Here is a 25,993-nt window from a genome sequence, read left to right on the forward strand (position 1 = left end):
CATCTCTCCCTTGAGGGCTGCAGAGCGTGGAGCGCGTGTGCCATGGGAGCACCCTCCTAAGAATGATGGCTGTGCCCCTAGCATAATTTGAGTAGCCCGCTATAAATTCCTCCCCCATCCAACCCACCCACAGGTGCGCACAGCTGGTCCCCGACAGTTGCAGCTCATGCAAAATGCAGATGTCTGCACCATGATGGTTAAGGTACGATGCAACCAGTCGAACCTTCCTGCAGTCATTCAGGCCACGTACAATCCACATTACTGCTTTTAGTGTGGTCACTCTATTAGTAGTCACGCCCACGCATGCAATCACACAGATCTTTGTGTGCCAGTCCCATGACTGCCCCTAGCTCATGTTGACAGGAGGCCAGAGAGGGAAGGGGGGGGGGGGAGAGAACATTATAGCCATTTTAACCTGCCCAACACCCGAAGTACCCACACCCCCACCCACTACAGCTGCCCAACATGGCTGAAAAGTGTTACCTCTACCCCGAACAGGCAGCAGGTTGCCAACTGTTTAGAATAACATAAGACTCGTCCCAGAAGGTAGCACTATGGGCTCAGCATATCCCAGCGGTTGGATGCTGGGTGGCTGGATGAGAAGCACTAGAGAGGGGAGCCTCTCAAGCATTCGGGCAAACATGTTCAGTTCCTTAGTAGTTGTTGTATGGGGGAAAGTCAGCTGTAATAAAAAGCAGGAGGAAACCTGTCTCTGCTAAGCCATGAATAGCCCAGCCCAGCAAGCTTCATAGTGCTCGTCCAGGCTCTCAGTCATTTTCGCTAAGAGGGTCATCTTTCGCTGAGCTTTTATCTGCAAGTGCGGTTGGTTTAGAATGCTTGAGACTACGTGAAATTTGGCAGCAAGTTTAGGATCTGTCAAGAACCTGGTTTTACCAGAATGAAAGATTTGGCGCTTTGAAGGGTAAAGCAGAGAGTACTTGATCTCCTGCTGCTGCAGCAGCCTCTTTATCGACACAAACTCTCTCCTGGCGGCCTGGACGGCCAAGGTGAAGTCAGAGAAAAATGAAACCACGTTGCCCTGATATCTCATTTCCTGCTGGTCTTTAGCCTTATGTAGTACAACATCATGGTCCCTATAGTTTTCTCAAAACAAGGGTCGGAGCATCTCTTCAACATAGTCCTCGAGCCGGGTCATTTCTGTGGTCTCTGGAATTCCCAGAATTCGCTGATTATTTCATCGTGACCTAGCTCCGAGGTCTCCATTCTTGTTCCTTATGACTCCCAGCACCTTTTCCATCCGAAGCAATTTCTTGTGAGTGGCGGTTCCCTCATCTTCTTCTAGCGCAGAGGTCCGCTGTTTGACCTCCACAATACATTCATCGTGATTCGATACCTTGTCCCTGAGCCAGTCCAGGCGATCCAACATAGAACCAATATTGAGATCAATGTCCAAAAGGGATTGCTTTACATCCGTGAACATTTCAGGGATATTTTGTTCTTGCAAGGATGTGGGATTCATAGTTATTTATGATGGCTCCTCGTCTGGGGGGGAGGGTACCCTCAGAGGGTCTTGCAATGTTAAATGGAGATCTTTGTTTGCCTTGCGCCTGCTTTAACCATGGTGCACTTCCATTCCCACTCCTCAGGGAGTGTGCTTTGCCAGGGCAACTGTATCTGTTTCAGTGTCCCTGTCTTGTGGGGCGTGGCTCACCAAAGAGCCTCCCTGCATGGGCGGCCTCCTCCTCGTGTCGATGGAAGCGCGAATTGGTGGGCCAGTGCAGTGTCTGATGTGGGCCTGCCTCCAATTAGTCAGGTGTTGAAGCCGTGTCCCCAGAACTCACAATGCTGGCCACCCCAGCACGATGCCACCCCTTCCTGAATTTGGTCACCTTGTTCAGCAACCAGCACAATGAGAGGGGGGTGCCCAACCAGGTCTCTCCACTCCTCCAATTTTATCCATCGCGTAACAATACCCAGCAGGGCCCTACCACAGGGTCCAGCAGGACTGGATTGTTTAACTTCACCTTGCAGTTCGCTCCTGTATGGCCACCATCTGCTTCACCACGCAGGGTGAGCCTCAGGTATGAGCGTAGGCTGTTCCTCCCCCGGGGTGGCTCCCACTGCTCGTATCCTGAAGAGTGAAGGAGGGCATACACTCACAGCTACCGTCTATCCCCTCCCCCGCTGCTGCTCCTACCTTGCCTCTGGAATGTGTGAATGTCTCGCTTTTCCCTCCACCCCAGGTCCTTACAGGCCAGTACCTTCAATTCAGGGGGGATCAGCAGGGCTGAATTTGGGGATTCTGTATTCCACTCAGACCCTGTTGTGGCTACCCAGTTTCAGCCGCTTGCCTCTCCAGTCAGTCCTCCAGACGGCCTCCACACCTCACTGGGGCCAGTGCCCCGCTCAGGGACCGCCCTCTGCGGGCTGACAGTAGGTATTTGTATTTTTGTTTTTGTATTTTTATTTACAGAGCGCGCAACTCACCCTGGGGCATCTTGGCGCTGGCTAGAGACTGGGCTACTTGCTGTCGGAAGATTATAGATAGGATTTTTAAAACAGAAATGTCTTCAACTGTTTACTGAAGGTGTCATAATGCGGAATGGATCAGAGAGCCAGGGGGAGCCCATTCCAATACCTGGGAGCCAGATAGGAGAAGGCTCTCCCTCCAGTCCGAGTCAGCCGGATTCGGGGAACTTGTAACAGGTGCAGAGAAGTCGATCTAAGTGTCCTACTGGGACTAAGTTTAACCAGTTTATGTTGTAGATAACGAGGACCTTTGTCATTACGGGCATTATGGGTTAGGCAACAGACCTTAAAGAAGGATCTCTTTTTAACACTAAGCCAGTGCAGTTCTCTGAGCAGCGGAACTGATGGCGAGCCAGCCGGATGATTTAAAATCATTCTAGCGGCTGTATTCTGGACAATTTGCAGTTTCGCCAGAAGAGTCTCCCCCGCTTCTGCCAGCAGGGCGTTTCAATAGTCCAACCAGCTAGTTATCATAGCTTGTACTAGCGTCTTGCGATGGGAGATGGGTATAAAAGGAAGTATTTTACGAAGAAGTCGGAGACCATAAAAGCATGTGCTGGTCGTTGTCGTGATATGATCTTTCATTGACAGGGAGCGGTCAATTTTTATTCCTAAATTCTTTATAGAAAGTTTAGGGGAGGGGGCAGAGCCCAGTTGTTCAGGCCACCAGTCATCCGTCCAGATGTCTGGGGCTTTCCCAATCAGCATAATTTCAGTCTTCCCTGGGTTCAATTGAAGATGATTCGTCGTGAATCAGTCTAAAATCAGCCTCATGCCTTTGGCAAAGCGTATTTTTTCTTGCTCTGGGCATTTCCCGATCGTGAACAACAGCTGAGTGTCGTCGGCGTATGAAACCATTTTAAAACCCAGCTGTTCCACAATCTGGGCCAGAGGGGCCATATATATGTTGAAAAGGGTGGGGCTCAGACAAGAGCCCTGAGGAACCCCCCCTTTCTAAAGGCATTTTTGCCGAAGAATAAGGCCCTAACGTAACCGCTTGTGTTCTTCCTGACAGGAAGTGTAGCAACCATTTTAAGGCAGTTCCTGTGATTCCGCAATTTGATAGTCTCTCCGCTAGCTTAATGTGGGAGATCGTATCGAAAGCTGCGGAGAGATCTAAGAGAATCAGTATGGCGGAACTGCCCGAGTGATGGCGTCAATCCTTACTGCTTGTCTCCCCCTTCTATCGGCTGCAGAGCTGTGAGCCGACGAGATGACAGGTCACTCCCTGGCGTCCGCACAAAGCCAGCTCTAGGCCGCACTCATTCTACTCATCACAGGGCCGCCATCTTGCTTCCTCAGGCGGCACCCTCCGCTCCGCTCCCTCTCCTCTGTTACTCAGCCCAAGCAATCTGGTCCATCAAACTTGCCGTTGATATTTTCTGCCAGATGTGTCAGGTGTCATTCCCTGGCAATTGAGGCCTGCAATGGTCGCCGGGTGTGCTGAATTAATGTCAGATTGTCCGTCCAGCTTGCAGAGCCTCACTATGTGGCGGCCATCTTGCAGCCGACACTCTAGCGCGCCCCCTCTTGTATTTGGAGGTTAGGAGGGACAGCCATTTTGCATGCTCTTTGCTGCAAGATTTTTTGGTATAGGCGGTTGGACACCCTTCTCCAAGAGAGGAACAGCTTTGGGATTCAATTCAAAAGGTGAGGAACCCACAGGCAGATGTATCCATCAGAACAAGTTACTTACCTCCGGTAACGCTTTTTCTGGAGGATACAGTATCGGCCTGTGGATTCCTCACTGACCCACCCGCCTCCTTGTTTTCCACCTGCTTATACCGAAAAACTTCTGATTGTTTGACATTGTTATTTTTTTATATGTCATTTATATACCATACAGTTTATTGCTAGGAAATACTTTGGTTTTAGGCTTTTCCTTTTTATATATGTATTTGTATTTGTATGTATGTATTTGTGCATATATTTTGTATACTGTGTATACTTGTATTATGTTGTGGGTCCAGCCGTTCGCCTTGAGAGCATGAAAAAATGGGTGGAACTGATGTCAGCACGCCGACGAGGTCTTCTTTTGGCTCTGATGATGTCATATGGAGTCGCGAGCGGAGCCGTGCTATTGTGATGTCTTGGTTGATGTGAGAGAGCTAAGAAAAGAATTTACATGGAATGCTGGTGCAGGGGTAACTCAAAAGGTGAGGAATCCACAGGCAGATACTGTATCCACCAGAAAAAGCGTTACCGAAGGTAAGTAACTTGTTTTTTTAAAAGCTAAGTGTGCCTATCCTATCTTCTCTCATTCATGGAGTGTAGCTCTGTTCCTGTGATTAAAAGGAGCTGTATTGTCATTTAACATACCTGTTTGTGCTTCTTAAACTCTGCTTCAAAATCACCTCCAATACCCGCCTTTTTTTTTTTTTTGCAGAGTTTTATATAGCGCGAACTAGACCCGAACCGAATCAGGTATCAGAGCGCTTTACATATTTTTCCAGTTACGTTACATTTTACGTTTCCAGTTACTTTCATTTTAGGCACGGGGAGATTAAGTGATTTGCCCAGAATCACAGGAGGTTTTGGCGTCGTTACCGAGACTCAGGTCCGAGGTCGAGCGCCCTAGCCGTTAGGCCAATGAAAAAATGAAAAAATAAAAAAATTTACTTTTCCTGGCCAGCACCTACAGGTTTAGAGATGCTTGCTGTACTTGTTGTGCAACTATAGTTAATAGTAACTAGTTCTCCCTGTCCTGCACCTGTAGTTTGGAGAGGTGTGCCCTTGGTGTCCTGCATGCATTCTCTACTTGTCTAGCAACTGTTAGGAAGGGGAGCTTGCTCTACTTGGCCTGCACCTATTAGTTACAGAATTTGACTATAGGATTCCTCTCATGCCAAGTTCACAGTAAGCCTACTGTGCTTCATCTTTTCATGAGTTAGAGACAGAGGTAAATGGACATTCTTGTGACTCTCCAAATTTCATAAGGGGTTTTGTGTCATCAAGCTACATCTGCTAATGTACGTGGAAAGCCCACAAATCAGAAGACTGTTGGGTCAGAGTAAAACATGTAAAGGTAGAGTCAGAGGAGTAAAGCAAATAGACCTGGCCTAACTGCAGAATGTAGAGAGGGGCCCTTGAGATAGACATATTTCATAGATATAAACAAAAGAAGAGAGGTTACCAAGAGAGTGTTCCTTAATCTCCCTGCCTCTCCTTTTGTTGTTTTGTATCTAGCAGCGCACAGCTGTGAGAGTTTGTTCTTACCCTTGGCGTGGTGAAATTTCCCATCACCACTGCTTGTTTTAACAACGTACTCCTATCTCCTTTCCTGGCTGTAACCATGACGAACTTGGGCCTGACTTACTCTGAATCTGAAGTAGAGGCACTCATGTCTGATCCATCACTATTCGCAGACCCACACATATCCCAAGCCATAGCAAATACCACTGAGTGGGAAACACTCACGGAGAAGAAACGGGAACACATCCGCACCATTCTACATGGTCCCATCCTGAAACAGTACCTTCTTTCTAACACAGCACCGAGGGGCCTGCTTGTCACTAACGCCCCTCGCATTTTTCTGAACGATGCGACATTCAGAAAGGACTGGGCCATGATCGCGTGGCACTGCACGCGTGACTGGCTCGTCCTAATCATAAAAACAGCGCTCAGACTCTCTGAAGCACTAATGGTTGAAATCAGAGAAACAGAATCTCATTTCAAGGCCACAATAACAGGGTATAAGAAAAGGTTGGATGAGTTAAACAAAGAACTCAATGAGTATAAAGACAATCTCATGCAATCAAAGGCAACTAAATTTCAAAAAGATAAAAAAAAAATTGATTTTGAGAAGGTTTATCCTTACTCCGAAGTGTCTTATGCCCCCCCAACAAAGAATGCGAGCAAATCCGATTATTCGGATGATGATTCTTCAAACAGCAGCGGGTCGAGCAACGGCTCATTCAATCCAACTAAAAGGAGAGGCAACTGTGGCAATAGGAACAATAGGGGCAGGTCAGGATATCAGAACCAACATCAACAATGGCAGGCTCCACGTCAGATGGGGATGGAACCCCATTCCTACCCATACCAACAACCACTGTACCCATTCATGGGTTGGAACCCAGGTTTTATGCCTCCCATGAACTTCCAAAACCAGTACCGACCGCCTTTTTTAGAGAGCGGCCGGAGAGGGAGAGGGAGAAGGAGGGGCAACAACCGGGTGTCCTGGGAAGAGGAAGACTCTGTAGCAAATCACACCCGCAGCATCAACCCGCAACCAGGAACGAGCGGAGTGTAAGCTTAGTGACCAACCTTTCAGAAAGGATACTAACACCTATTGAGGCACAGGTTCTGGAAAAAGGCTTGGGGTTTGTCCCTACAGCCAGACCAGACAAATTTAAACTGCATTGTGAACTTGCTTCTTTCTTCCGTAAGCTGAAGCTGAAAGCCTTTTTCGAAGGCAAAACAGATCCGAATGAGTCCATTCGTAGAGGTGACACTGGCCTGAGACTAAACTCCACTTTCACCCCCCCTCCGCACACCGTGCCGGCGGCCATCACCGCCTTTGAAGAGGCGGTATTTACAGACCTGGAGTCCTGCCAGAATCCAAGAACATTTGGCAATTTTACCAGCGCAGAATATCAGGCCTTACAACAATTACAGAATGACACCGCTATAACCATTAAACCAGCGGACAAGGGAGGTGGCATTGTGATACAGAATACCAAAGATTATGACAAGGTCTGTGAGGACCTGCTACAAGACAACAGGAACTACACCCCTTTGACTATGGATCCCACCGTGAATCTAACCAAGAAGATCACCGCTCTAGTGAGACAAGCGGAAGAAAGAGGCCATCTGTCCAAAAATGAAGCAGACTTTCTGGACAGTAGTAGTGATGTGATTCCATACTTTTACATACTGCCCAAGATGCATAAAAATAGGCTCCCTCCCCCTGGACGACCTATAGTATCAGGAATAGGTTCTCTCCTGGAACCTTTATCCAGATTTTGTGATCAATTTCTCAAACCACTTGTGCAGTCGACCCCAACCTATCTGAGAGACACCAAAAGCTTATTACAGCTCCTACTTGACATCACCTTTGTAGAAAACTCCATTACACTGGTGACGTTCGATGTTGAGAGTCTCTATACGAGCATCCCCCGGGACGATACCATCAGAGTCCTGGAGGAGTCACTTAACTCAATTGACTGGAATTACCAAACACCAAAATCATTCATAATCCAGTGCGCCACTATAGCCCTCAAAGAGAACTATTTTTCCTTCAAGAATCAATTGTTCCTCCAATGCTAAGGTACATCTATGGGCAGTACATTTGCCCCGAGTGTAGCTGGACTCTATGTGGCAGATTTTGAGTCTAAATACATCTTACCTGCATCTGCAGAATTCCCAGCTTCCATACTTTTATGGAAGCGTTACATTGATGACATTTTGCTATTGTGGACAGGGAATGATAGTGACCTTCAATCATTCCTGACATGGATCAATACCCTTGACCACAACCTCAGGTTCACACATACCACCAGTAAAACTGAAATTATATTTCTCGATGTAGTGATCTCTGTTTCCGGTACGAGCTTAACCACGAAAACCCATCACAAACCCACAGCTAAAAACAATTTACTAGAGTTCACCAGTTTCCATCCCCGCCCTCTGAAGGAGAATTTACCATACGGGCAATATTTAAGACTGAGAAGAAATTGTAGTACTCTAAAAGATTTTAAAGAGCAGTCCTCTGGACTAACTGAAAAATTGAAAGATAGAGGTTACCCAGCCTCAACTCTCTATACGGGTTTCAAGAGAGCACAAAATCAGCCAAGATGTGCTCCGTTGGAAGGGAAAACCAACACTCAAGATGAAATACCACTCACATGTGTGACCACTTTTAGCAGTCTGTCCAACGTCATGAAAAAGAGCATAAACAAGCATTGGAACATCATTAAATCTACCAAAAAAGACTGGGAGAAGCCTCTTTTTTCCTTTAAGAAAGGCCGGAGTCTCAAAGACGCCCTGGTTCACACTCGCCCCAAAGAAAGGATCCCCCCACAAATCCGTTCAGTCACGGAGGCATGGGGTCTACCTCCAGTCATAGGGCATTACCCCAGCACAGATTGTAGTGTGTGCCACCTTACGGAGGCATCAAAAACACTCAACTTAGAGCAAGGGAAGATCTGGACTCAGGTGTCGCACACGAATTGCAACTCAACTAATGTTGTGTACCTAATCACTTGTCCCTGCGCCTTACGATATGTAGGCATGACCACTCGCAAAATAAAACAGCGTATTTGTGAGCATCGGAGCAATATTAGATGCAAAAAAACAACGACTAAGTTGAGCCGACATTTCCTGTCAAACAATCATACGACCAATGACATGAGATGGACCATTATAGAGGTAATCACTGGTACCACTAACATCACAAGCAGGCTGTTTGAGAAAGAACAACGTTGGATCTATCGCTTGGGAACCAATCTAGTTGGACTGAACGATGATATCCCTTGGAACACAGTACTGAGATAATTAGTGGACTGCAGAACTCCTGATTACTGCAGGCTGATCCTAATTCATTGCTTTTCTTATGAATTTATGCAGATCGAGTTCCTTTCTCTCCCCCCTTTTTTTCCCCCCTGCATAGCTGTGTGGTGACTAAACAGGATCGAACTATGACTACTTTGATCAGCCCCTTTCTCCTTGCACCGGCTTCTGGACTTTATGTCTACCAACAACTAGACCAAGCCGACCCAGGGTAATCCACTTTGCAGCACTTTCCCCTCACTAGATCATGGGGTCTCTAGGCTGCAGCACGGCTTTGCTATCTTGGTGTCTTGATTTAATAAAGCTTTAATCTTTGTTTCCGTCAGCAAGTAGCGTACCGGTCACTATAGCAACATCCGTCTCCTTGCTCTGATTGGCCGCTGCTAACCAAGCCTCAATCTCAGTACGACCACTCCCACCGGCGTCTGACCGGTGCGGTCCAAGCCTCGCTCCGGCCTAACCACGCCCACCCGGATGTGCACGGAACGACGATGAATGCTTTTTAAACACACTAACTGGCCCCGCTCTCCATCGTCGGGGTCTGGTTCAGAGGGCAAGCTAGGTGCCTAAGCGGGTGGCGAGCGTTGAGGGCGTGAGTTCCTGACACGATTCCATACAACGTGACCTACACGATTGAGCTAAGTACACCTATCCTAATGTATTCAAACCTCTGCCTTCTTTCTACAGGGTGTGCCAGGTACGCTCCTACCCCCCTCCCGAGACCCATGGTGCAGCTAGCGCCATAATTTAAAGTGAGATAACGGTTTGAGGTTACGAACTGTTCGGTGGGGTCACTGACCTTTTGTCCATTGATCCTTCCTATGGAGTACTTTTATTCGTATTTTTTAAAATGCCCTTTAGCCATTTAGCGTATTCTAAGCACTCATTTGCCACTCCACTTCCCAGAGTTAGTGGTATCATCCCTATAGGTTTATATGGATGGTGATAACTTTAGTGTTTATTTGCTGACACTATTTTTGCCACAGTTTGGAGCGCTCTGGACAAACGAATTGACCTATACCTACCATTAATTGTGTGTATGTCTTTTATGTTTGTCTGTGTTTCTTTCCTTTACAGGTGCAGACACACTCCTAAATCAGGAGTTTTTGGAACGGGCTATTAGCTCTTCCTCCTTTGTATTTTTGCGCTTTATCACTATTTTAACTTTTTCACTTTCACGTCCCCAGGTTAGGGTGGACGATTAGAGAGTCCATACCGCAGGGGTTCACACTAGTCCTGATGAATGCCTAGGTAAATGAACACCACTTTAAAGGCTGAAACATGTTGACTGACTTAACGTAATCTCTGAATTAAACCAAACCATTACCTTTGGCTGTAAATTCAGACACATAGGAACCTTTTAACCGTGTCATAGGGATCTACTAATAAAAGTTTTTTTGAGATACTCTTTAGACACTTTTTATGTATATTCCTCACTGCACGCCCACTCACACAACCAGCTCCGCAGTCTTCTGGCGTCGTAGCACACCAAAGAGGCACTCGGCCTCTGAGGTGGGGCCCTATGATGAAGCATGACACTGACTAGGTCGGTGTGTGAGGGCTTTCCTATCCACCCAAATTGGGTGTGCAAACTCCTTCTTTACATGGCTCCGTCTCTGTGGCTTCTGAGACACATTTAACCTCTCTTCTTTTGTTTATATATGATAACCGGGGACCAAGAGAGTGTTCCTTAATCTCCCTGCCTCTCCTTTTGTTGTTTTATATTTCATAGATAGTCATTGGCTTTAGGCTGAATGAAGGACCCCCTGGGGCGTGGGGCCCACATTTGCCGCAGGGGCTGCAGGAGCCAGTGTTACAACCCTGGGCAGAGTCTAGAATATTGTTGGCTCCACTAAAGAATTTCTAATAACAAGGTCCAGCGCATTCAACATTTTCTCACTGGAATGTCCCAAAAAGAAATGATGCTCACCATTTATGCCCTTGTCCATAGGCACCAGCCTTTCCAGAAATGCCAGCTCTCCGTCTAATGGGAAATGATGGCTGTAATATTGAAATCTTCTGAAAAGTCAAGTAGAATTGCTAAATCTTCTTTTTTCTTTTCCACAGGGAAAATATTTTTCCACATGGAAACTTTTGTATCCCTAAAGATCCCCAAACACCATCCAGAAGCCCCAGCCATGGGTGCATTGTGCTGGCTCCCAATCCAAAAAAAAAATCAATTTCAAGGCCCTATGCATGGTCCACTGAGCAACGCAGGGAAAAGGTCTCTTGTGATACAAAGACTAGTCTGCCCATGTGTGCCAACAAGATCTCTTCACTCCAAGAGCTCTTCTCTGTTGACCATGCCCAAGGTCTGGAAAGTCAGTGGTGAAAGCGGTCCTTTTCCTATCTGGCTCCAAGTTGTGAAATGCCTTGTCTGTCAAACTAAAATGAACGTAGCCGGAAACGTCCTTCAGGAAACTTCTAAAGACTCATCTATTCTAACTCCAGCATGGCTGGCTTAGGTCTTGCAGATGTGCATGTGTCAGTGCCAGGAGGCCTCTTGGGCAGGTGTGCGCTATAAAAGACACATAGAATAGAATAGAATAGAATAGAATAGAATAGAATAAAATAGAATAGAATGAAGAGAACCCTTCTCCACCCTTCTCACAAAATTTTTAGGGTTTTCCCTTTTTCTTCTCACAATAGAAAGTAATTAAGTCCCGCCCTTGACAGGAATAGACCTTCAACCATCGACTCAACTTCTGTGCTGATTACGGAGTCTTTTTGATTTAGAACATTCAAGCCCGAATGCTGATCTCGTCCACGGTTGCTTGGTTCTGCTGTGTCCACTGCATAAAGTTTGTATTTTATTTTTCTCTTTCTGCAGACAGTGTGTTCTACGAGACACTGCGCCTGACAGCCGCCCCTTTCATCTCCAGAGAAGTGATGCAAGACATGCCCCTGAGAATGGCAAGTGGCAAAGAGTACACCCTTAGAAAAGGAGACAGACTCTTGCTCTTTCCATATTTAAGCCCCCAGATGGACCCGGAAATCTACGAGGAAGCTGAGGTAATGACCTGGCACTTGCAAACTTATTTATTGTGACAGTGAGTTAGCCATACTTTCATTTTTGATAATGTGCCAGACTGCATTATGTTGTAAAAAGCATGGGCCAAAGCCTTTTTTTTTTGCAAACAAAAATCTTTCATACATTTAATGGAAATTATTTGAAAACAGATTAACAAGAAACATTTACCGTTATCAAGATTGCTCCTGATTTTCGATTGATTAGGCCTGACTGCTTCTAACATTGTATCAATTTATGCTTTTTCCTAATGTACCCCATTATCTTTTCCTCGGTCCCCATGTTGTTATGATTGCTGAGAATTCGAAAATATGTGGTGCATAGTATTTTGTTTTAACATGGTGATAAGTTTGATGAAGATGTCCTTAGAGTTTAAAATAAGCCATATACTTATCTGGATCGAACACATGTTACTTTTCTATTCCATAAAAAAACGTACTAGTTAGTCATTTAGCACATATTGATTTTTTATTTATATTTTTTATTATGATTTTCGCAATAAAATAACATGCAAAGAGAGAAAAGTACACATCAGGTCCACAAATACATTGCCACTGCAGGCCAGATATTACAATAGCTCATTAATATCACATCAAAGGGGGGTAATAATGTCAGTGGTGCACTTGCATAAACAACATTTAATACAAGTGTTATCCATACACAACTAAACAAAGCATGCACAAGATACTATTAGAAATCCCAAAACATTATGTGAAGGCAGCCTATATTAAGGAAGAACGTGTCAAAGTATTATTAACAAGCATTGGCATAGCCAATAGGTCTCGCCTTTGGGACCTTATGTGTTTAGCCAGAACTTTTGGCTATGTTGTAGAGCATTGTGGCTGCTGTGCATTATGTTGAAAAGTAATAATAAAAAGTGTTACGCATTTTTGTTACCTTTATACAAACGAAGACGACATTATATACAACTGAAAAACCTGATTAAAAAAAGATTTTAACATAAAAAAATGTCTTCTAGTTTTTGTGTACATGCACTGCTGGCAACTTCTTCCTGCCTGTTCTCATTCTTGTTAGCTATAATGTTTTTTGTTATGGGGGCACGGAACAAAAATAACGGGGGAGTGGAGTTTGGAAAACAGTTATTTAATTAGAACACGAGCAGCGGACGGACACTAGGGGAGAATCAACAGATGCCAGATTCCAAGGGCAGACTGACGTGATGCTTAGGTGGTAAGCTGATGCAAAATGGTGGTGGTGAATGATGTTTGGTGCTCAGGTGGTGACGCTATATGCTGTGGATTGGAGGTACGTTGTGGATTGTGGAGTTGAAATATGTTGTTTGGTGTGTAATTATGCAGTGTGGATTGGAAATTTATGGAGTTGAATTGTGTGGCCTGGAACTGTGGTGTTGAGTGAAATTATGCTTAGTGAAATTGTGTCATGGTGTGGAGGGCATTTATGTTGATTGGTGGTATGTGGTATAGAGTGCATTTATGTGGAGTGTATTTATGTTGCATTGAGTAGAGTGCAATTATGTGGTGTGTAATTATCTGGCCCTGAGTGGTATTATGTGGAGTGTATTCATGTTGCATTGAGTATAGAGTAATAATGTGGTTTCTAATTATGTGCCACAGTGGTATTATGTGGAGTGTATTTATGTTACATTGAATAGAGTGTAATTATGTGGTACTGAGTGATATTATGTTGAGTCTATTTATGTTGCATTGAGTAGAGTGTAAATATGTGCCATGTCATTATGTGGCACTGAGTGGTATTATATGGAGTGTATTTATGTTGCATTGAGTAGAGTGTTATTATGGGGCGTGTAATTATGTGGCACTGAGTGGTAATATGTGGAGTGTATTTATGTTGCATTGAGTAGAGTGTAATTATGTGGCGTTTAAGTATGTGGCACTGCGTGGTATTACCTGTGTACACTACTTAAATTAATGTAAGGCTACCAAACAGCTGCAATGTGTCAAGGACACTAGGCGCCAGTCTTGGACTTCTTTTAACTGAACTTTTTTAGTTATGTCCAATTAATTAATTTAAAGACTACAACTTCCTGGGTTGTTGGTGGAAAATGCTGTGCTACGTGGTCATCTGGATACAATGTGCGAATATAAACATCCTGTTGTTTGCACTGCTCTCGGCACTTGTGTTGGGCCTATTTGTAGAGAAGGGGGTTTAGGTCCATGGACAAAAGGTGATTTATCAAAGATCACAGGTGCTGTCTACTGGAGGAAGTCTTGCTTGTAGCTCATAAATTAACCACAAACCACATCTCCAGTTGTTTGTTGGTTGTGTCTACGCTTTCAAACTGCACAGTCTAGTAGTATCACCGACTGACAGCTCAATTTAAACCAAAGTCTGCAATTAGCCCCCACCCTTAGAAGAGTGCGCTCTAAACTGGCTTCTCTAATGCCACTGTCCCAAAAGCAACACATCTCTACTACTCTGCCGTCCTCACACACTGCAGACTAAACACACTCAAGGAACCATTCTGTGTGGACTCCCTTGCTCAGAGACGGGCTGTGCCGTGCGAAGATGGCACCCACCAGCTCCCAGAACAGCTCTCATTTCAGAGAGGTTTTTGTTTCCACACTTCAGATTCCTGCTTAAAGCTCTGTGTCAAGCTTTGCTCTGCCATTTGGGAAGCTGTGCCCGAAAACGATGCTCTGTCCTCTCTGCACACCCTTCCTACCCTTGAAATGATGTAGCGCCCCATAAATGACACCATGTCGCAGTGTTGCAGCTTCCCTGTCACTCTGAGGAGCAGAGAGAAGGAACACCACACTTGTAGCCTCCTGCCTTCACGTTCCTTTCCTTTCTGCACTGAAGACGTTTAAACAAATAAATATTTGCAATGCCATGGGTCTTGCATTTAAATGCGAGACCTATGGCATTGCAAACAAACGGCCGCCACTGTCTCTGCTTCAAACGTGAAAGCGGGCATGGCACGCTGAATGTAAGCGAAGCACGTCGTTATGCCTAAAGTAGGAGAAGCTCAGTAAAGAAAAAACTTACACGTACCAAGTAACAACCTAGTAAAGGGGCCAGTAGCTATGGGAGGATACAAATGACGACATGGTCGTACTAAGGAAGGACTAGCAAGCCTATTAAGGAATCAAACACCAGCATTTACAAAGGACAAAGACAAAAGCCAATGAAAAATATGAGCTGGGCTTCTCCTCCGTACTCTACCTACAACAGATCGCCAGAGCAGCACTTGCGCTCTGGCTCAAGCTCGACCTAAAAAGGAAAGTTGTTAAGCCTCTCTCCATATTAACCATTGTACTAAGGTTCAGTAAGGATGGGGGGGGGGTCTAAAGTAAGTCATATAATAGGCATTTATATTCCAGAAGAAGTAAAAAGGTACTTATCTTGTGAGCAGCAGCAACAAAGAAGGAAGATGGCTGCGCATAGATGGACTTTATAGTGAGTTCGAATGTTACTTGAAGTTCTATATTTTAAACTGTTGCTGCTGTGAGCCTGCAATAAAGGGGATTTGCATAATATTAGCTTCCGTGTCTTGCCATAAAATTGTCCTTGCTGCGTTAGTGCCAACGGTACCCTGATTTTCCCGGGCTAATGACTTCACTGATTGCCCTATCTGTCCTCCTACCTACCTGTCTCCTGACCTGTTGAAATGCACACAGTGCTGCAAAACCAGTTCCTTGGGACATGCGGCAAAAGGATCTGGCTTAACCACTGATTCCAAAACATTCCAGTAGGCACCCAGGGTTAGGGCATGCCAGGGACACAATATATACAACAAAGGATGCGACTTTTCGTAGCACTTATGCTCTTTAGGCAGAGAACTGGGTGCCAACGTTCTTGACAAGCTGGTCACCATGCAGCAACCAGTGCCTTGTGCTTGCATGCCTTTGCATAAAGGTAGGTGCCCATCTCTCAGAACCGATTGCATTTTTTACAACAATGCGTGATCTTAGATGTTAAAATTATTACCAAATTTAAAATAGAAATGCAAGTTTCTTAGAAATGTGCTACCACAAAGCCAGTGTAATTGATTAATCCCAAAATTAGTTTCTGTAGATGGCGCTCACTCATTCATGGCACGACCTTGAAAGGCATTAATCAGGGAAAACATATATGTCTTCTCTAAAATATGACAGGTCTGGTCTTCATTGAAAACAATTTAAGGTCTTCCTGAGATGGTTATAGAGCAGCTGGGATGCTGAGAAGAAGAGCTAGCACATTTCGTAGAATCGTTTGAAAAGATCGAAATCACACCTATATGTGAGAAGGGCTGACTCGTTTCTTCGGAAGAAATATCGGCCATATGTTTACCTTTTACGTTTTGACATTTTGGAAAGAGATGGCAGCTGATAGGTGAAAAATAATTTGTTTATAGTTAGCAGGATTTTTTTGTAACAAGGCAATCCCTGATTTCTTTGCTATTTAGGTTTATGTTTCAGAAGGGAAAAGTAACAGATTTCACTGCTCTTCCCAATATTTTTACCGACTTGGACTTAAAAATACAAGCCAGGCTGGTAAAGAAATGGGCTGGTGGCAACCCTATATGTGAGATGATACCAGCCATCCTTAATGACATTTTTAGGTTAGGAAATGATTGATCAGATCACACACAATATCTTTCCCACAGCACAGCCATTTTATTGTCATGTTTTGTGGAAGTCATTTGGAAGATAATTGGGTTTTAGCGTGTACCCATAATACTGCTGTCCTTGCAGGTCAGGATTACTACCTCCAGATACCTCATTACCTTAAACTCCACTCTGCCATGAGGAAACTCATTTGCGGCGGGCCATTTGTAGCCCTGGTCCCTCCGGTATGAAGGTTTATAGTTTCCAGCACAATACACTTGTCAGCAGTCTGCTATATCATCGGAAAGCTAGGACTTGTGGCGCTGCCTACAGCTGGTCTTTAGCTTTAGCAATCTTGTGCTGTGTTTTGGGGTGAAACTGCCATGCTGGTGGAATGTTTAATACCATGTTCATCAGGTCACGTAAAATGAAGTTTTGTCATTACAGGGATGATGTTATTTCACTAATTAATAGGTGCACTGTGCACCCGTGCTGCATTGTTTAATGATTTTTCCTTGCATCGATGGACCTGGTAACAAAGGTAGCAGTATTTGCAAAACAGTTGATATTTGATATAGACATCTAGCAGCAGATTCCTTACTTTCGAATCCTCTCCAGGCGCGATGCTGGATCCGAAATTTTTTTCCATAACATGTCTGCACATCGAAAGAGGGCGTCCGGTGAGTACATAGAGAGTGTATATGACCTCCTCACCAACGTCAGTTCATCTGTTGTCAGATCCGTACCAGCGCGGATGCACCGTTTTAGGCACCGGAGTCTGGTCAATCAATGCGGCTGCGCGAGGCCACCACAGGAGGCCACTCAAGAGGGCGGCCCTCTAGTGCCATCGGGCATTCCACACCCCCTTTCCTCCTAAAGGGGCAGGGACTCTCGAGGAGTCCCCGTCTGGGTGCGGGCAGTGCTGCGTCATGTTCGGTGCGCGTGGCAGGGTGAGGGGTATATATGCCACCCTCACCACGCTGACGACCTCTTTGTCGTCGCACCGGACACGCGCGGCCTCTACTTCGGGGGACACGCCGTCTCCCACCCTACCGGTCGGTGGTAGGAAGCATGGTGAGAATGTTGTAATCTTGTACTTTTTTCGTTGCAGGCGGAGTTACAGGGCGATCTGGAAGCAAATGGGTACAGAAGGGTACCTCTGCACAGCACATAGGGGTGCCAGAGCCCAGGAACCTTATTGGATGTTCCTGGAAACCGTGTCGGCGCCCCGTTGGTCCTTCGGGCGGTTGTGGACCTGAACAACTGGGGGCTTGCCTTGCTACGCTCCGCCCTGAAAGGGGCGTGAGTGATAAGTGTTGCGTGATCTGGAAGAGGATCACCAGAAGGGGCAGCACAGATGGGGTTCACCCCAGTGCGGCTTGGCTCATCAGGCGGGCAGGTGGCGAGAATGCTGCCTGCCCTTGGATCGCCCGTAAGATAACCCACCATATTACATAATGTTGTATGTAATAAACCTCCAGCAGTTTTTCCCATAACAAAATTTGTGTGGTGTGTATTTATTTGCATGCATGCTATGTGCTTGGGGGTGGGGAGAGTCGCCATGATGGTACTATAACATAAACACCGCCAGTCGACACAGAGACCATTACTGTTTCCGACGTCGATACATTACTGAAACAGCACTTGATGGCATTGGATGCGGCGCCGACGGAGCCATCTGCTTCAGACAACTCTTCATCTGTCCCTACAAAACCTGTCACTATTTTTCTTATGGGAATAGGCACTTTTCAAGGTGGAGAAGAGAATATAAGGGATTAAGGCCCCGATGTAGGTAAATTTAATTTACGGACTCATAAATACCGAATTTTACAGATTCGGTATTTATGAATCGGTAAATTGGAAGGAGGCAGATGTAGGTAATTTTTAATATACAATTACCGAATCCGTAAGATTCGGTATTTACCGATTCGGTAAATAACGACGAATCGGTATTTCCCATTGATTCCTATGGTCTTTGAAGCCCATAGGAATCAATGGGAAATACCGAATCCTGGCAGGGGGAACAAGGTGTCACTTTGACACCCTGTAGCACCCCAATTGCAGGCTTGTGTGCCATGTGGCACACATACATGCGCTAAGGGCATGTCTGTGTGTCACATGGCATAGGTGTACATGCACAGATGTGCATGTACACTGGAAATCGGTATTTTACCACCCAATAGGATTGGGTGGTAAATACCGACTCCTAAAGGGCCTGTGGCACTCTTTGAAGTGCCACCTACATCTTGATTTACAGAATCGGTAAATTTACCGATTCGGTATTTTACCGATTCTGTATATTTACCGAATCGGTAAATATACCGATTCTGTAAATAAGATGCCCCCTACATGCCAAATCCCACATACCGGTCGGTAACAGCCGAAATCGGCCGTTACCGACCGGTAAATGGCGACCTACATCTGGCCCTAAATCCCTTTGGACAACACTCACCTGCCTCCTGTAGAAGAAAATAATTGACAGAACTGACTGAGGCTAGTGGAATCGAGTCCTTTCCAGTTTCTGATTTACTTTCTTCACCTGGTATAGCTACAGAGGTGAGTTCCTCTTATGCAAAAGTGTTAAGGATAGCAGCTGTTATCTTGGATTGGCAACTTCCCTCAGTGGAACTTTCCACTAACCCGTTAGTTAGCCAGGGGGAGGCAGGAGTAGAGCCCTTACTATGAGTATCTATACAACATTTTATTAGGTGCTTGGATAAGGCCAGATGTGGTTTTTAGAATATAAAAATTAATAAAGATAAATTGAAAGAAGAAATCTTGACATACATTTATTGCAACTCAATAACAAAGTGTCATGACTGTCGATAGTACATATTTCATGCAAGAATTTACTCATAAAGCAAATGTACTCTGTACTATTACCTTTTTTTTTTAGAGCTGAACCACCAAATATCTAGTCTGTTTTGGGAATGTGTTTTCCATTTTAAGAGTATAGAAGGGTTGCACCTTCAGTATCATTTGAACTTTGTCTAGTACTTTTTCAAGAAGTGCGGGACAATAGTGCTTTGACCCTTCTTTTTTGGTGTATAGGTTCAGCAAGTTTGTTCACCATCGACGATTGTTCAAGCGCCGCAGTCTGTTGTGCTGTCGATGACTACATCAGTGATTCTGTCAATGATCCAGTTGACGACCCCGTCGACGACTCCGTCAACGAGGGAAAAAGTCGTTCTACATTTAAAACTGACGCGGTCTCTTCTGCACGAATTTTCAAAAGTTTCTCGGTGTAAGAAGAAATAATGGATGAATCATCTATGTATTTAGAAGGGGACTATTCTTTTTCAGATGGGGCGTCCCAGTTCTCAACACCTGGATGCTTTTCAGGAGCACCATCCTTATGAGGATCAGGAAGATCAAGTCCATACATATCCCTGTGTCATTGGTAATTGATCTTCGGTTAATGCTGAATGACTATTATAAGAGATTTCCTGATGCAAATTCTGCTCCACAGCCACCTCCCGTTCAGGAGGCTCCCACGTCTGTATTGCTAACTGTGTCCCCCGTTCCAGAAGAGCAAGACCGTTCTGCCTCCTGGGAAGTTCCTGTGCAAGATCAGGATGACAATGACTAGCAGCTAGAGGAGGGGGAGCTACACTTGGACCAGGATGTCCATGATGAGTGGGACGACTATGTGGCTCCTACTTTACCTTCTCCAACTCCGCCTCCAACCGACTCACTGCCTGCAGACATCGGTGGGTTCCATGATCTCCTAGAACCCGCTTCTAGGCGCTTTGACCTTTCTATGCCTGTCAAGCAGACGGGGTGCTTTTTGTCTGATTTTAATCCTGCTATGCTGTAATTTTCTCGGTCCGTTCTCATTGTAGACTTCTAATGGCAAGAAGGCCTGAAACTGATAAAGACGCCAGCTTCTCTTCCTGCAGTAGTGCATAAGTTGGACAAAAAGTACATGGCGCCCAAGGACTCTCCTGTGTGCCTGATTAGACACCCCCGGCCTGAATCAGTCATTATGCAGGCGGCTCAAATAAGATCAGAGAATCCTTCCTCACGTGTAGAACTCTACCTTACAAGGAAGGGCACCAATTGGACAACATCGGCAAAAGGATCTCTGCTTTGGCGTCCACTGCCATCAGAGCCTCCAATGCCATGGCTATCCTCGGAAGGTATGACCGCCAGATGTGGTCCGACATCTCTGCCTTGCTGGACTTCCTCCCTGAGGATAAGAAGAAGGAGCAAAGGAGGTGCTGTCAGAAGGAGAGAGAGCCTCTTCCGAGATGATTGATGTGGCTCAGGATATTTCTTCAATGGCCTTCAGACAGATGGCGGAGGCAGCGGAATTGAGGCGGCAAGGGTGGCTAAAAGCTACAACGTTTCGTCCTGAGATTCAGGTCAAAGTTTTAGATATGCCGTTCAACTGTGATTGTCTGTCAGGGAAACATATGGATGAAGCACTGCAGTCGATCAAGTCAGATACGGACACGGCTAAGTATTTGGCTAATCTTAATCTGCAGAAGAAAAAGTTTACTTCCTTCCAAGGTAGAGGCAGAGGTCAATATCTCTCTCGTCCTCAGCTTCAGCAGCGTTTCCGGCCTTATTACCAACAGGGCTTTCATGCCCAATACTCTTCACAGCCCTTACAGCAAACCTCAGCACCTTCCTACTCTAGAGCAGGAACACGTTGACACCCACCATCACGAGTAAGAGCTCACAACTCTAGCAAGAGCAAATGAGGATCCACAGACCCCTTCTATTGAAGTCCCAATTCAATTCTGTCCGCTTGCTCCAAATTGTTAGACTTATTCACCACGGTCACACCCTGGAATTTGTTCAAGAGCCTCCGAATTTGCCTCCGTGAAGAACCGCCCATGGTCATCTCCAAATTCTCAAGAAGGAAATTTGATTCCTCCTTGCCAAATAGGCAATCGAAGAGGTGCCATACGATCAGTGAAATCTGGGATTCTATTCTGACTTCTTCTTGATAAAAAAGATGGGAAAATGGAGGCAGATAATGGATCTGAGGTCATTGAACAAGTTCATCAAATCTCAACCCTTCAGAATGTTGTTGCTCCAGGAAATTCTGCTTCTAATAGATGCTGGGGAGTATATTTCCTCTCTGGATCTTCTAGATGCGTACTTTCATGTTCCCATTCATCCAAAACATGATGGATGTTCCCAGGTTCGCGGTGGCAGGGTGCCATTATCAATTCAGAGTACTGCCCTTCATGTTGAAGTTGGCATCAATAGTCTTCACCAAGTGTTTGGCTCCAGTGGCGGCTTCCCTAGGGTGACACACGGTCACCAGGTATTCCCTTACCTGGGCAACTGGTTAGTCAAGGCCCCATCACTACAGGCTACCAGAAGGTCAATAGAGGACTGTGTTTGGTTATTTCATTTCTTGGGGCTCAGAATCAATCAGCCTGACTCCCTCCAGGTCAATAGTATTTCTAGGAGCATCTCTGAACACTATGCTCTAGAAGGCGTTTCCCACAAAAGAAAGGATATTATGACAGTACACGGTCTATCTGCAAAGAAGTTCGCTTCAGTAAGGACATACAAGTCAATGTTAGGGATGATGTCATGCTGTATCCCACTGATTCCACATTGTTGTCTATAGATGAGACTTCTCCAAGAGGAGCTCGAAACTCAATGGACTCAATCTCGAAGATCATTTGAGGACATTATTTCAATCACTCTGGTGATGGTTTCAGCAATGTCTTGGTGGACAGTCAGAGACAATATCTCTCAAGGTCTCTCTTTCCTCGCGAAAAAGCCAAAGTTGGTTATGACATCCGATGCTTCCAGGTACGGGTGGGGTGCACTGCCCACCTGCAAGACTTGCAGATCCACTGAAGGTGGTCTGCTCAGGAATCAGTGTCACATAAACCTCTTGGAACTGAAAGCAGTTTTTCTGGGCCTCCAAGCATTCCTGCCAAGAATCAGGAAGTCATCCATACTGATTCGCACAGACGACACAACCACCATGTTCTATCTGCTGAAGCAAGGCGGGGCAAGATCCCCGAACCTCTCAACCCTGGCTCAGCAGATTTGGCTGATAGTCCAAGTAATATCGATACAGGTTCAACTTGTACCAGGGTTCCAGAACAATTGGGCTGATTCCCTCAGCAGAGGCAGGAAACAGTGTCACAAGTAGGAGTTAAACGACAAACAGCTGCAAAGGGTTTTTCGCTGTTGTGGCGTTTCCAACCTTAGATATGTTCGCTATGTCTCTCAACAAAAAATGCAGATTCTATGCCAGGAAATTTCCTCATCCAGGCTCTCTAGGGAATGCCTTCCACTTCTCTTGGGAAAGAATGTCATTTTAATCGCCCCGGCATGGGCGTGACAGTACTTGTTCAAAGAGTTGTATCGCCTATCAAGGTTTTCTCCACTTCTGTTCCAGCCAAAAGGAAATCTTCTGTCCATTAACCAGGGTCAGGTGCTTCATCCTCAAATCAGTTTGCTACACTTATAAGTTTGGCTCCTCACCACACGGAATTCGGACAGCTAACGATTTCTGAGGAATGTCAAGCAATACTACAGAAAGACCGAGCTCCTTCTAAGGTCAAATGCTACTAGGCCAAGTGGAAAAGATTCTGCATTCAGTGTGCCACACATTCTTGCGATCCTCTCTCATCGCTGCCTGAGGATGTTTTACCCTATCGCTTATCTCTCGCCAAGGCTGGTCTGGCACATGTATCCATAAAAGTGCCTTAGCAGCAATACAGACGTCATTCTGTTTTTTGTCTTTGTGGTCTAATAGACTAATAAAAGAGTTCATGAAAGGACTTTTCATGGTCTACCTTTCAGTTATACCTCCTCCAGTGCTATGACAAATAAATACTGTCCTGGCACAGCTTCTGAAATCCCTGTTTGAGCCAATTCACAAGTGCAAATGGAAGTAACTTTCCTGGAAAGTTGCCTTTCTGTTAGCTATAACTTCTACTTGGTGCTTCAGTGAAATTCAGGCCGTCACTGCAACAGAACCTTATTAGCAATTCTTTCCATATAAAGTGGTCCTTTACACCAATCCATCTTTTATTCCAAAGGTACCTTCTGCATTTTACCTAAACAAACCAGTGGTTTTGCCCTCCTTCTTTTCCGCTCCAACTTCACCAGCTGAGAGGGCACGCCATTCTCTGGACATTAAATGATGTTTAAAGTTCTACTTGCAAAGGAATAAGTCTTTCCAAAAATCTATTCAGTTACTCATCACCTTTTCTGTCCCTAGGAAGGATCAGGCTTTAACACGGGCGTCTATCTCTCGCTGGGTCTCATCAACTGTCCTCTTTTGTCATGAAAAGGGTGACAGCCCTCTGGTTTCCAAGGTTGCAGCGCACTCAATACGCAAGATGGCAGCTCCCTCTGCCCTATTCGCAGGAGTGTCCTTGCCTGATATCTGCAGGGCGGTGACATGGGCGAACGTCCATACCTTCACAAAGCATTATTGCCTGGACGCCTGGCAGAAGGCGGATGTAGCAGTTGGTCAAGCTGCTCTGCAACATCTATTTGCATAAGGTATGATCTCCTTAGAATATGTTTCTCTTACGTAAGTGTGCTATAACTGTGATAGGCATTAAATATGTTTTTTTCGAATATTTTTCTATGTACGTTTTAATATATGTATACATTTTTGTGAGCAAATATTATATACTCCTTATGATTATAATTCATTTTTTGGTTTCTGTGTCGCATGGGATTGTTCACCTTACCCACTACTTCTGGGCCTTTGATACTGCTTGCTATTCTGATTCAATCCTGAAATCTATCAAAGATACAATACTAGAGAAACAAGCATTTGCAATGCAACAGGTCTCGCATTAGTTAGAGTTAGAGAATTTGGCATTATCATATTTAGCTGGATATGGTTGCTGGTTTTTGTACTGTGTGTGTTAGGGAATGGCAGGTTTGTATGTATCTGTGGAGTAAGGATGTGTATTATAGCGTTCCCATGCCATGTTTACATTGCCAGTCCAGGTCCATTTTTGAAACCCTAGTAAAAGGGCTTTTCGCTTTGCTTGCCCTAAAAATGAAGCACTTTCTCAAGACGAAAAAAAGAGAGAAAAGCACAGAAATAGCTTTTCCCATAACCTTCTTCAAGTAGCAGCTCAAACAGTGTAGAACAGACATAGGCAGCTAACGACAGAGCGTAAGTAAAGTTGAGGGATGCGCCGGCTGCAGACGCAGGTGTGACTCCGGGGTGACACGTTTCCACCCACACTACGCACATGCGTGCAGCAGACGACACCCTGAGCATTATGATGCTCCTCACACCTTCTGCAGTCTGGGGACAAAGGAAGTGCCAAGGCAAGGGGGAGGAAGCGAATGAATCACAGGTCATGTCCCTGCACGAAAAGCAGCTGATGATGCAACGATTACTACTAGAAACGATGCGACTCGAAGAGAGAGCAGGACTGAAAAGTTTATGGAAATGACAGCAATGAAGAATAAGCATTGGCAAACTCAATCGCTCGTACAGATGCGGATTACCAAAGACAGAGGAGACAATGTGTTCTAGATGCGGACCACAACACGCACCAGGCCAATCACCGGGAAGTGCCCTGAACTGCATTTTCAGCACGTGGGTCCGCTCAATTAGGCGCTGCGAGAGTGCTGTGTTTATGCTGCACTGGCGCCGGCGGAGCTCCTGGCAGACAGCAGTTTGTACTAATGACCCAGGGTACTCTGCGCACTGGCGTGGCTGCGCCTCTCGGAGGCTCAGACGGGTTTATTAGATTATGTTTCCGACAGGCTCTGGTCAACTGCCACGTCAAAGATGTAACTAATGTGCAGCGTGTACAGGAATACAGACAGCAATCGGGCTTTTAGGAGAAGGCAAAGCCAAAAAGATGAAAAAGAACTGCACTCTTGGGCAGTACCAAGGTTGTTGCCACGCTCGAGGTGCCTTGAAAAGCCAGTTAACGTGGCTTCATATTTCCCTTTTAGACCACCGGTCCTCAGAGGTGAAGCCCCTGTGCTGTCTCTGGATACTCTGCTGGAGCGTTGCCCATCAGAGAGAAGAGGCCTGCCAGGTTTCCAGATGTGTCTCTACCGCTATCGGCCTGTCTGCGGCACAGGCCAGTCTACTACTACTCACACCCTTCAAGTGGACACACAGGGCAGACCTCTGTGCCATGGGGGCACACATGGCCTATATTAATCCCCAGCCCAGATAAAGGGAGTGTACTCCCGCCTTCCAGGGGTAGAGCTCTCACTGGACGCGGAGAAGCCGGGCTCCCCTGAGCCAGGGCACAAGTCCTATAAAAATAAGTTGGGGGACTGACAATATGCAAATGAGATCATGACGTCACGTGCTGAGCGTGTCCCATTGTCTGAAAATTACACCGGGGCACACTACAGCCGCAGCAGCATTCAGAATCAGTACATGACAAGTCGGCCACACGCCACTCCTGGCCTGCAGGCCGAGCCCCCGCCCCACCCAAACAAGGTATCAGGATATAAG

General features: G+C 45.6%; 1 protein-coding gene across 1 annotated transcript in view; it reads left to right on the forward strand.

Moving 5' to 3' along the window:
- PTGIS (prostaglandin I2 synthase) overlaps nt 1-25,993 on the forward strand; it is a 1,239,217-nt gene that overhangs the window by 1,079,769 nt on the left and 133,455 nt on the right. The window contains exon 8 of the mRNA XM_078651848.1: nt 11,831-12,012. Within this exon, the coding sequence (XP_078507974.1) occupies nt 11,831-12,012 (182 nt within the window). The remainder of the gene's footprint in view (nt 1-11,830; nt 12,013-25,993) is intronic.

Source organism: Lissotriton helveticus, chromosome 7 (assembly GCF_964261635.1).
Source record: "Lissotriton helveticus chromosome 7, aLisHel1.1, whole genome shotgun sequence".
Classification (NCBI taxonomy): Eukaryota; Metazoa; Chordata; class Amphibia; order Caudata; family Salamandridae; genus Lissotriton; species Lissotriton helveticus.